This window comes from Vicugna pacos, chromosome 1 (genome assembly GCF_048564905.1).
Source record: "Vicugna pacos chromosome 1, VicPac4, whole genome shotgun sequence".
Classification (NCBI taxonomy): domain Eukaryota; kingdom Metazoa; phylum Chordata; class Mammalia; order Artiodactyla; family Camelidae; genus Vicugna; species Vicugna pacos.
Genome location: NC_132987.1, coordinates 40297069 through 40309920, shown reverse-complemented (window position 1 = coordinate 40309920; position 12852 = coordinate 40297069). Strand labels below are relative to the sequence as shown.

At 42.7% G+C, this 12852-nt stretch overlaps 1 protein-coding gene across 4 annotated transcripts in view; it reads left to right on the top strand.

Annotated features, from left to right (window-relative positions):
- Positions 1-12852, top strand: part of GOLIM4 (golgi integral membrane protein 4) — a 70681-nt gene that overhangs the window by 33801 nt on the left and 24028 nt on the right. For all 4 annotated transcript variants that reach the window (XM_072960529.1, XM_072960519.1, XM_072960508.1 and 1 more), the window contains exons 2-5: positions 5521-5595; positions 6893-6942; positions 8518-8571; positions 9806-9956. In XM_072960529.1, the coding sequence (XP_072816630.1) occupies positions 5521-5595; positions 6893-6942; positions 8518-8571; positions 9806-9956 (330 nt within the window). The remainder of the gene's footprint in view (positions 1-5520; positions 5596-6892; positions 6943-8517; positions 8572-9805; positions 9957-12852) is intronic.

Here is a 12852-nt window from a genome sequence, read left to right as displayed (position 1 = left end):
ACTCTTTGTTGAGTGGAGGTGAGGGTGGTGGGCCTCCACCCCTCTTCTGGCCAGTTAGAACCACAACCCAAATCTGCTCTTAAACAGGTAATAAATGTCTACGATTTTAGGCCTAAAAACAAAAATAAAACAAAACTTCTGAAGTATTGTGTTCTGAGAACTATATTGATTTCAGTTTGTTTTCCTTTTTTGTCATCTGTTGCTATCCTACATAAAATCTTCAGCCACAGTGATCAAAGGTACAGATTTGTTCATCTTAATTTTTATCACCTGTAAAATGATAAAGGTCCTCAAAAATCAATGTTTTCATAAGTTGAATTGGGTGACTTTCATACCAAGACTCAGTTGTTTGTTTTTGTTTTTAAGTAAAGATAAAAATGTTATTGTCAGGACTGAAAGCAAAATGTCACAGGCTGCCAAAGAAATGCTGTCCTCTATTGGCTTAGGGTGTTTAAACATTTTACAGTGTTTTCTGTCTAAATTTAGAGTGTTGCTTTCTTTCTGGATTGGAAGAGTCTGCCCTGAAATGTGATAGATGTGTATTTTACTCCTAAGTGGATGTATACAGCTAATTTCTTTCAGATAGAGGGATGGAAGTAAGAGTTAAAATGGAAAATTGCTGGGAGAAGCTGGCATGTTTTTAAACTCTCAAGTGCTTTAAGGGGGAAATAAAAACTCTTTCCAGTCTTGACTGAATGGAAAATATTAAGCTCTTTGTCAGTAAGCAGGGGAGATGTTGCGTGTTATGGATTTTCATCTTTGTCTCACGAGTTCTTGTGATTCACATCCTGTCCCTGCTGCAGTGTTGGTCTGCATTAACGATCTTGAAGGCCAGATTGAACCATCATTTTTATACTTTTTTTCCCTTGAACCTGCTTGGTGCTTTGAAAATATTCATTATATACCTTTTTTGTTGCAGAGGTTCTAGCAGTGTTAGTTTTTATTTGACTGATGCCCTTGACTTCAGAATAGAAATAGAAAAATAGAGATAGGTGACAAGGATTGAGTAGCAATCCTCCTTTTCAGCAACACAGCAAACGTCTCTAGATAAATCACCAGTCCAAAAACCTGGAGAATGCATGTTAAAAAATTAAGGGTAGTGTAGGTCTGTGTGTGTGCTCATCGATAGGGAAGTTTTCTAGAAGAGACAGTAAGAACACAAAAATTCTATCTGGTCTGTTTTACTGTCCTTGAACTTTTATTAAAAAATAGGCTTATAGGTTTTACTAAGCTGTTAGAGTGATTATTCACAACCTCCTTCTTTTTAGGGGAATTATTTTAAGTAAAAGGAAACTGAGACCAATATTTCATTGCAGTTTCAAGTGTCTCTCGAGATCTGTGTGTGTGTATAATTACTTTGTTATTATTAGATTTTAACTGCAGGGTTGAAGGGGTTCGGGGAACCACCTGATTCCTTGTCTGGCACTTTTAAGCCATCACAGATAGTTGAAAAAATATTTTAGTATGCCCTGCAGTGTTTGAAGCACTTGGTGTATATTAACCCATTTAGCCCTGACATCCACCCAAAGAGATGGGCATTAGTGTTATTCCCATGCACCATGTAAGGGAACTGAAGTACAAAGAAGTTCAGCCACTCGCCCCGTAAGGAATGATCTGGGACGTCTGTACCCTCAACCAGGACATTATCGCCAGCCTCTTTCCTTCTCCCTTTCTTTCTAAGGGTTAATTTTCACTCTCACTTCCCTTCACTGAATGTGGTTTCCTCAGCCTATAGTTTAAGACTCCTTTTCGGCTTGTTTCCCTGTTTCCAAGCCTGACGAAGAACAGCTCTTCTCCAACTTGCCATGGGTCCCTGCTGCTCCGCTCCCTCACCTCCCTCCTTGGTGACGGTCTCCAACCCTCACAGCATTTCTGAATTCTAAAGTTATACGTCAGGACTGGAAGCTGTTACTCTAATAATGACTTGACCAGTTCTGAGTAAGATCATATTAATAGTACAGTTACCTCATGGTTTCTACATATATCCTCTATTTCTGTTTACCACATCTTTTTTTCTGCTGCATTTGCAAAAACCATATTATTCTTGCCTTAGGTCATGCTATTAGTGATACCATTTTATGTGTTGGTGAATACGTCTCAGATTTCCCAGGGCCGTTGAATGTGGATTGTAATCGATAAACCTGATCGCCTCTTTGTGGACATAGAATAGCATCTCTTCAGGTGTCTTATTAAAGTTTCTAACCTCATATTCTAGGATCTTCGGGCTCCTGAGACACACTGCTATTAATATGTTGAACGTATAAATAACTATTGTGTGGAAAACTGTCAAAGACAGTTGTGTGATTCAGTTTGGTCAGTGGGTACTTTGGACCAGCTGTTGGCACATTCTCTTCCTAACTGAATCTCAGGGAAGAGAATAAAGCTCGTGCACCAGCTCCCCCCCCACCGTCCCCCAGCCCCACACTCCCTCTCGGCCTGGTGTAGGTGGTGGAGGCCCCACCCTTTTCCAAGATGAAGTTGTGCTGACGAGTTCTCTGCTTCCTAAACCAAAGATAATCACCCGATGACCGAGTACCACATAATGTTCAGTTTACGACCCTGAGTTTACAATGATTGCTGCTGTATTTTAATAAGTCAAGAAGAATTTCACAGGGTTGTAATTTGTAAATGCAGTGTTTTCTCTCCATCCTTACCCTTCCACAATATTAGTTTTATTTGGGGTCAGAGGTGGCTGGGGATGGGTGATGAGCAGCCCCTCACACACGTTTTCTAGGCTGTGCTGCTGTTTTTGTTGTTGTTGTTTCGTTTTGTTTTTATCTCGGGTGTTGTTGGACTGGAGCTGTTTCCCCCTCATGGTCCTGACCTCTACCCAGGAGCACCCTCGACTTGGGACCTCTGCTGCCACTTTGGTTCCATTAGAGCAAGATCTTGACTACTTTACCTGTTTTCCTTTCTTTGAAAGTGAGGCATGTGCTTGCTGAAATTGTCCATAAGATGTCCAATTAGTGCAGCCAGATTTCCTATTAACCAGCACGTTGATGTTCCTGGGACCCTCTACCCAGACCGTGGGAACTTTGGCCAGTGGTCTGGAGATGAGGGAATGTTTCTCCTTCCACCTGGGGAGCTTAGGTGTTCCCATGGCATCCTGTTCTTGCCTTTATGTATCATAATAACACTGTAATTCATCTATTTCCCTGCAAGTTTTCCCCACCTGCCTGAAATTCTGAAAGACTATGAGCACACAGTTCAGGGCTTTGCTTAGTGAGGTTCTGTAGCATAATCTTTATTTTGCCTCCCCCCTTCCTAATGTCATTTAAGATGGTAGTATTAGTACCAATCCAAGGAGCCTCTTGATTTCAATAGGCTTTTACAAATTGGCCGAGAGACATATACTGTGCACATATATGTTTGGAAAAAAAATCTCATTTCTCAATAATGGATTTGAACCAGGCTTTTTGGAACAAAACCACCTTCACTCCAATTTCAGTACCTCTTTGCCTCTGTCCCTGTGATGTCTTCCAGGAGTGCCTTTCTCCTCAGTGCTCCCATCTACCAGATTGCTCTTCACTCTCAAAGCCAGCTAAGAGAGTGCCACCCTGAGAATCTTCCCTCACTCCTCCTCCACACAGAGGTCACCCCTCTCTCTCCCTGGGTTTAAATATACTTCTATTATGCCAAATGCATTTAGTTCTAACTACTTAAAATTACCTATCTCCTGTGTTAGACTAGAGCGTCTTGGGGCCAAGACCCGTGTCTCTTCGCTTTGCATTTCTACTCATACTGCAAAGCCGGGTACTTAACAGGAGCGCAGTTAATTCCTTTATAGCAACAGCACGGGGGTGGCGGGAGGGATCATCTGGTGAACAGAATAGGAACCCAAATGGAGAAAGGGAATGGGGCAGGGGTTATTTCTGTGACTAAAGGGAAGCTGAGATGAGGGGAAAGATGAGTTGGGGCAGAATAGCCATCAGGGGACGACGCCATACCAGTCTGGGTGGTGGCTGGCGTTCCAGGGGTTGTGGGCGAGATGTTAGCAGAGGTGTGAGTAGAGGCGGGCACTGCGGTAGACCTAGACGCGGACCTGGGAATGGAGGGTTTGTGTGGGAAGGCCAGAGGAGAGATGCAGTGCTGGGAAGAAGGGGAGTTACCCTGGAGACATGGCCGTGTTGGAGGGAGGACAGCAATGGCTGGTAACTGGCAGGGGTGGCAGTGGGGAAGGGGTGGAGGAGGGACAGGGGAGTCCTTCAGCAGCAAGCAGACGTCAGGGAGGGGAGTTGCTGCAACCATGGCAACTCTGGGCGGCCAGCAGTGTTGGACAGTTGTCTGTACCGTACAAGGTCAGTCAGTGATTGACGAGTAAATTGTATCGTAGGTGGTCATGGGGAGCAAGGGATGGTAAGAGAACCAAATAACCGGCTTGGCTTATCCTGCCAGGGAGTGAGATCATATGTGACCATAATGCTGAACAAACAGGATTAAAGGGCATGTTAGAAACTTACTTTATTCTCTCCTCCTCTTCCCTTTCAAACCACTCTCCAGGGCTAGTTTTTCTGTCCTTGCATGACATCCAAGACAGACTTCACTGCTTTTTAGCTTCTCTCAGATTAAAAAAAAAAAATCTTTCAATAACGTGTATCCAAAAGCACAGTCTTGGTTTAGTAAGTATCGTGTCTGGTTGAGTCCTGTGTACTGATACGTATTTTGTTCAGTTACAAGTAAAGCTTCCCCCTCTCTTGCAGCTCCTGTTTGCTGCAGACGTGACGCCTGCAGTGGGGGAGGGGGTAGTTGGGATGGATAGGCTTCTCCTTGTTTTCCCCAGAACACATCTGCCCTCCCTCCCCCGCTCGCCGGGCAGCTCTGTCTCCTTCAGTACCCTGGGTAGGTAGGGTTGATGAAGTTCAGGAAGGTCCTACAACTTGACATCAGTTTGCCTTTGGTTTCTTGCCATGACCGATGTAAGCCTAACTTGTTCTTTTGTGGGCGCTGTTATAGGTTCTTTCATGGGGACGGTCCCTTCTGCCTTTGTTTCTGTGGCCTCTTTCAGCCAACATCAGTGTGCTGCCCGCGTTCCCTCACTGACTCAAGCAGCTTTAATTCAGACTCCGCTCATGTTGGCTCAGTAGTACGTATGGAATATCTGGGTGGAAATGTTCTCCTCTTGCCTAGGAGAGAGGTGGGAACTAGACATACAGATGTGGGGGTAAATGCTGTGCTGATGGGGACCGAAGTCATGAGACTGGACATGCTTGTCTAGCAGAGACACGGAACCTCAGAGACTCACCTTCCAGAAGCAAGAGGACAAGGAGCTGCCAAGAAGGTGGAAGCCTCTTCCACAGTATTGGTTCTATAAAGAGGCGCAGACTGCACAGGAGTCAGCCCAGAATTATGTCTATTAGTCTGTCTATTTTTTACTTGGAAGTGGAATTTAAGTAATGCCTGCATTTTAATTTTAACTGTGAAAGGACTCTAAACTGACTTCTTCCTGTTTTGAAAATTGATGTTAATTTTACTTTAGAATTTCTAGTTCTTTGAAGATAAGTTTTAACTTTTTTTTTCCAGTTGTGTATGAACACAGATCAAGATTAGAGAAATCCTTGCAGAAGGAAAGACTTGAACATAAAAAAGCAAAGGAAGGTAAATAAATAATATAACTGGTGTTCTAAGGTTTTTTTTTTATCATACTCTTCTTTGAAGCAATATGTACTAGCTTTACTATTTTTTGTCTAACACATTTTTCAACTCACCCAAAGTCTGTTTCATATGTGGACAGAGAAGGAGATATCAAGCAATATGCTATACATTGTGCAACAAAATAATTCCTGCTCAGGATTGGATTTAGAATCTTTCATTCAGTTTGTGCTGCTTTGAGGTTGTTCATATATTGGTTATATGTATTACTTCAAAAATAACACACACCTTTCCATTTGAATATTATATACATTGCTAACACCTAGAACTTCTGTCCACAGATACCCAGGAAAGTAACAGCATGCACTGTCCAGAATATGACAAATTTTATATATATGTATACATATGACTGCATTTATACATAATGAATCAACCTCATATGATGATGTCTTTTAGGTTGTGCACCTGTTTTTCTGTCTTGTGATAAAAGCTTTATTGGCACCAACCAGTTGGTTTGGTTTGAAAAATTAACATTTAGCACAAGTATTAGGCAATGCTATTGATTTTTATTAGAAGTTTTCAATAAAGCATGGACTTCATATCGCTTGTGATTTGAAGTTACCTGCATTCTTATTTTTCTTTCTTCATGTTTTGTGGTAAGTCTCGACGTTTAAGTGAGGTGTTCCGTCTGACTACCTCAGTGCGGGTAGGAGGGAGAACAGGGGAGGGCAGTATGGGCTAGATGTTTTGCTGACCCTTGGATTAAGCCTGTGTGAAGAAGAGAAGTTTAAGATCATTGAAATGCTTTGATAGGATTTGGATTTTCCCTTGTCTTCAATCGCAGAGTGATTTTATAGAGCCATCTAGTGGATAATAAAGCTTTAAGCGCATTAAGGATGGTTTCCACAGAGTGAAACTTTTCAGGTTCTGGGTGATTTCCGTGTGCCACCTAGCGGCCAGCAGTAAGTTATCTCTGTCCTTAGATGCACTTCATGTTTTTCCCTCCTTGATCTCAAGGAGAGTTCATCACAGTGTACACATTCTAAATGCACTTTCAGTCGGTTATGATGTGGGTTTAGCTGATACAAGATTCACAGCTTTAAGGTAAAGAGGAAGACTGTATAGTAGTTCTTTTCAATTCTTTCTAAAGCCCTAAAAGTTAAGTGTATAAGTCACCAAGTAGATCGTCTTAAACCTAAAACATTTTTAAAAGTCTGAATAAAATTTGCCTTGATTCTTTTCGATGTCTAAAAATTCCACAAGGAATAACTTATGCTCTTTTTCTCCATTTTGTATTTCCTAGATTTCCTGGTTTATAAATTAGAAGCACAAGAAACACTAAATAAGGGAAGGGTGAGTTTTCTTTCTTAATTTTTTCTTTCATGAAACTTGAAAGAGAGGGAAATTCAGTCACAAAATCCTCTACTCTGTTGATGATTAGGATTACAGGGCTGAAATACAGTTCTTCTTTCCGCCAAAAAATTCCGAAAGGAAAGCCCTTAAAAACTGTGTTTTTAAAACCTACCTTTCTTTGCTTATCATACTGTTGGTGATAGTGGTAAACCGGAAATAGCCCTAATGTTCAACAGTAAAGAGAAGGTGGTTTTTACTTATTTATTCACTTGTGGTCTGTCTTTGCTCTAGAATGGGATACCGATTTTGATTTGCCTTTGCATGACACTGCTGTCACTCGCACAGGCATTACTGTGTAAAGTCCAGCACGGTTACCAGGCCTAGAGTTCACATGTTCAGATGTTCAAAAACAGTTCTGGAATGAATAAGTGAATAAATGACATTGGCATTTCAAAAATGTTCAAGTCCAGATTCACTGAAGAAAAACAAGTTTTTCTCTTACTCTAAGAAAAATAGGTAAGCATATAAACCACTGGCGCTTTGACGTATTAAAACTGAGAAGTCCGCTCTTTGAATAGGTAGGAGGCTGTCAGCTTTCAGCTCTTACTTGCTTTTAAAAGCCCTAACCAAAACTGTGTGCATTCTGTTGTGCATTTTATAACGTAACTTGTCACAAATTAAAGTAAAACAGTGAAGCAATAAAATAAAGTGATAAAGCAAAAATGCAGTTCACTTTAGAAGTTGCAAGAACATGAAAGAAAGCAATAGTCGAGGCTGCACTTGTGCTGGCAATGGGGTGAAGCAAGGCCTGGGGCACTGAGAACACAGCAGCATGGGGAGAGAACACCTTCCGGTGTTGTTTGTATATTGACTGGTTACGGCTGCCCAGGACTGGACTGGACACCGGTGAAGTCCAGACGTGAGGATGCTGTACCGGCACACGGAGACGTGCTGGCGGGGCACGGAGTTCAGCCGCAGGCATGGGCTCAAGTTTCGGTCCTGGCTCCACTACTAAAGGAAGTGTCTGCCCTCGGCCTGTTGCTTACTCTTTCTGTCTCTCACTCTGAGCTGGAGTCCAACTGGGGTAAAGTAACGTACATAGAATTTCTTACCCACTGAATCTCAAGGGAGGAAAGCGCCTGTTCTCTCCCTTCCCTGGAGCCACACCCAGCTTGTGAGGCCTGGCCGTTGTTGGGTTGTCTCCCCCTCCCCTTGGGCCACCCCGCGCTGTGTGTTAGCCACACGTGGTGCTGCGTCTGTGCATCTGGGCCTGTTTTTCTTCTGAGTATGAGAGGGAGTAAATCACCTCTAAGGGCCCTGTCAAGCTACTGTTTCATAGTTCCATGTCCAGCTTTTTCATTACTAAAGTCGAGCAGACTTACAGGAATGTTGAAACTTCATTTCTGCTGTTAAGTAAGGAGATGGTCTTAGAAATATTCTGGTTCAAGCTTAGAATTCATGTTAGCTTACACAAGTGAAATGAGTGAAATTCTTCTATTAAGAGCTTTAAGTTCTGTTTAGCAAAAGAGCCAGATATGTTATCTTTGTGTTAACTATTTGCTTTTCAATTTACAGCAAGATTCCAATAGTAGATACAGCGCATTGAATGTCCAACATCAGATGTTGAAAGTGAGTAATTTAAAGTTGTTCTTCATGAAGGAAGGAAAGGATTAACTCAGTAAGGAAGGTTAACAGAAAGTTGATTTGTATTGTAATATGGTATTTTCTTATAAATCAGGGCTCTCTGATCACCTAATGTTTAATTTTGTTCTTTATCTTTTAAGGATTTTTGTTTGTTTTTTTGTCTCATTTCTCAGAGTGGTTTTCCTTAGATACCATCTTTTATCTTAGACACACTGGAGGCAGTAGAAGGATTAAAATGCTTCCATCGTGTTACTAATGTTTAAAATCGGTGTCCTTTTACCTACCAGAGGAACACAGTTTATATTTTAAGATTCTCCTTCCTTGGTTCTTGGATAAAACTCATTATTCTATGTCAGGAAGACTGAAAAAAAGAGAGAGCCACAGAGAGGGAGGTGGAGGGGAGAGAGAGAGAGATTGATTCATTATCTCTGTCCAGCCAGAAGAGATGAGCAGCAGCCTTGTGCACCCCACACAACGGGAAAACTACACACCCTCTCCACCGCTCACCTCCCGGCCCCCAGCTTTTTGTTCGATGTTGTCTTTCCTGCTGTAGGGCATGTGCTTTTTATTGAAAACAGAGTCTTTCCTATTATCAAGAGAGCAATACACGAATCAAAGGAGACCACCCTTTCACATTAAGCATTTGGAGGCTGTAGACTTTATCTATATCTATATATACAGCTTAGTATTATAATCAGGAGTAATTAAAGTAAGAATTATTCTATAAACAGTCGATTTATTATTTCCCCCAAAGGGAAAAAAAGTCTTTTTTCCCCTGTTCTTTAAACTGGTTTATCAGGAAGGCTGAAAATCAAAGAAGGGAAATAAAAAATGTTGCTGGGAAAATATCAGATTGAAAGAGGCAGTCTAGCGTGCCCGTGGAGGGGGAGTTTTTCCATCGGCTTTATCTGGTTTCCACAGTAACTTGAGTCCCTGGGACTTTCTCCAGGGCCAACCCTTTTCCATCTCTCTTGCGAACTTCCAACTTCTTGTTGTTCACATTAATGTTAAAAATTAAGGAGAAAATTATCCTTGGCCACGATCCCAGACTATTTGTTGGAAATGGAAGGGAGCTGCACAAATTCGAAGCAACCCGAGGAAAATGAAGCCTGCTTCTTCATTTGCACATCCTTTCTTGCAAGAGAAAGGCTACTATCTAGAGATAGATTCTGTGTCATTGAGAGCATGTACGTCTCTGCTCAAGTTTTCATCTTTGCAGAGTCAACACGAGGAGCTGAAGAAGCAGCACAGCGACTTGGAGGAGGAACACCGCAAACAAGGAGAGGACTTCAGCAGGACATTTAATGACCACAAGCAGAGATACCTGCAGCTGCAGCAGGAGAAAGAACAAGAGCTTTCTAAGCTAAAAGGTGTTTGGAAATCTAATTAGCCCGTCTGTATGGAAATGAATACGCCTATTAATGTTTGAGTAGAACAGTAGACTTTTGGGTTTTTTGTTGTCGTTGCTGCTTGGTGATTGATTTATATTATCATGTGGTCCTTTACCAGCTACTTCTTACTTCTTTATGACATTTCACATTTATACTTATCTCTTCGGGTTTGTTTGGGGAAACAGAATAGAATACTTAGTGTTTCTCAGCGGAGCACATTGGCCATGCAGGGCAAGGCAGTTCTCCTTGTACGTGTGTTACGAGACATTTAGCATCTCTGATGCCACCCACAAAATGCCATCGGCGCTCCCCTCACAGCGATGCGTCTGCAGGTCACCACGCGGCCCAAAGACTCCCTGTGGGTCACTCGTAGTAGCTTCAAAGAGCTCAGGCTCTGGAATCCGCCTGCCCTGGTCGGACTTGGCCTCTTCAGTGGCTACTTACGTGACCCTGGGCAGGTTGTGTAAATCACCACAGGCTTCATTGTCCTCATCTGTGACAGTGGGATAAAAAGCATCAGCCTCGTAGAGAACAGTTACTGATACACGGTAGACCTTCAGTACACGGTAACCAGCAGCGGCAGCAGGTATTTCCACAGTCACGTGGAACAAAATACATCACCTCTGAGTACATGTGAGTTCTAGAAAAGGGAAGTAGCACCTTCTATAATCACTTATTCGGATTCTAAATAAGTTTGAAGTGTGAGATTTGGTTTAAAAAGTTACACAGTGCTTGCAAAAACAAGGGTGAGATGCAAGTAAGGTCTTCTGGAATCGAGTTGCTTGTACTGTGCCAAGTGATTTCCTGGTTTTATATAAAATGTCATCATAGGAAGAAGCTGTGTGGGTCCTTTGGACCTTTCTGTACTTTTTTTTTTGCAGTGTTTTATCTATAAGTATCCCCCCCCCCAAAATAGGTTACAACAAAAAGGCGCATGGGCGTTAAGTAGCCGTTGAGTTAGTTTACAGAGGGCTCAGGCGGTCTTGATGGAGTTGAGCCCGATGTCAGATGGTCCCCAAGAGACGTAGACACGTCGGGGCCTTGGCTTGTTGGTGGTGTGGCAGGTGGTGAGGAGTCAAGATAATGAAAGAGAGAAAAGGAGAAAGACTGGACACCGAGAGTCCTCGCAAAGGTAGGAGAAGGGAAGAGAGAGCCACGTCCAGAGTGCAGGCAGCACTTGCTACCCTGGGGCAGCGACACCTGTGTGGCGAGGGCGGTGACGTTTGGCTTATTGGACATACTGTTTATAAGCTTGAGCTAAGCTGAGTAAATACATTTAATTATACCGATATTAAGTAGATATATTAAGGAGTGAGCAATAAAATTTTCTAGGTACCTGACCTATGTTTGGTATATTTTACATAATTTAATTTAATTTAATTTTAGTGGTAGTTTAATTTAATTTTAGCAGTCGCCCTAAAGGGCATGTTTTCTTATGTCCACTGTATATTTATTCCTTTCTTTGAAACCAAGTTATGTGTATAGTGAAATTTTAACAAGAAATCAGAACCATGGAAAACAGGAGAACACTTGTATGTGAGTCCTGCATGCTCAGGTAACTCCAGCCTGGTGGCCTGGTCTGAGCTTCCTGGGACCAGGATGAAGGGGACATACAGTAAGTTAGAGGGCTCTTGTCATTGGAAGAGAGAATCTCCCAATACCTGGGAGGGTGAGGGAGAGACAGACAGAGATGGAATCAGAGAGAGAGTAAGAGAAGGAGCGAGACAGAGAACAGTATTTCTGGTACCAATTACTTTTTGGAAGAAGTTTCTCAGAGAGAGACTTTGGACAAGTTAACTTGACACCGCCTTTGATGACACTTTGATAAGTAAGCAGTTTTCACATCAGCACTTTTGTTTGATTACGATCCCTGAGAAAAGCTTAAGATAGTGAGGTAAAGCACACTGTGACAGACACGGGTCTGTAGCAGTCAGCCATGCAGCATTTAGTCCGAATAGCCGTTGGTAGATGAATGTGATACAGGAGGCAATTGAGAACTTAGGACACGCGTAGCTCTGAGCTGACAGCACATAAGCTTAGATGGTGAGTCTTCTCAATCCTGTTACAATGACAGCTGACACAGCAGACGTTTTCCATGTGCCAGTACCAGGTGCAACTCTTCAACCAGTTATCTTACTTAATTCTCATAACAGCCTATAAGGTAGGCATTATATTGAGTCTGATTTAACAAATGAAGAAACTGAGGCCTCCTAAAGTTAAGTAACTTGCTCGAGGTAACACAGCAAAGGCACGGGAGCTACTGCCATTAAGGTTATAAACTGAATTCCTTTAAAAGTCAGCCAGGTTTGGGTGTTTGAAGCGCATGTGTGTGTGTGTGGAGACTGGGGTACCATCCAGTCAGCGGCACACAGTGGTCCTGTTGGATCACCACTGGTGTCCTGCTTTGACTTTTGAGAAAATCCACAAATACGAGGAGGTTGGCAGCCCAACCGCCGGCCACACTTCCCACCTTGTTCTTGATCTTTCCCCAAACCCAACCACAAATCCACTGCCCAGGCGCCAAGCAGGAACTATGATGGAGTGAAAGCAGACAGAAAATGTGAGGAGAGATGGCGACTGGCACTTTCCTTCAGTGCCAAGGGCCTCCGTGGAGACTCAAAATCCTGTCTGCAGTGAGTGGCTGCCACTTTGGGGGTGGTTTGTCCAGCACAGTCTGGGCTCATTCCTGCTACTGTCCCCGCTCAATTCTCAACAGCATCCCCTTTCACTCTCGAAAGGATCTCCCACTGGAAAATGAATTCTGTGGTCATCCAGCCACCATTTAACTTCTGCTGAGTGCTGTCACGTGAGAATTGTCTGAGTGTTGCCAGATCTTACTAGACCCAAATTCTTGATTTTTAAATGGTGCCAGCTA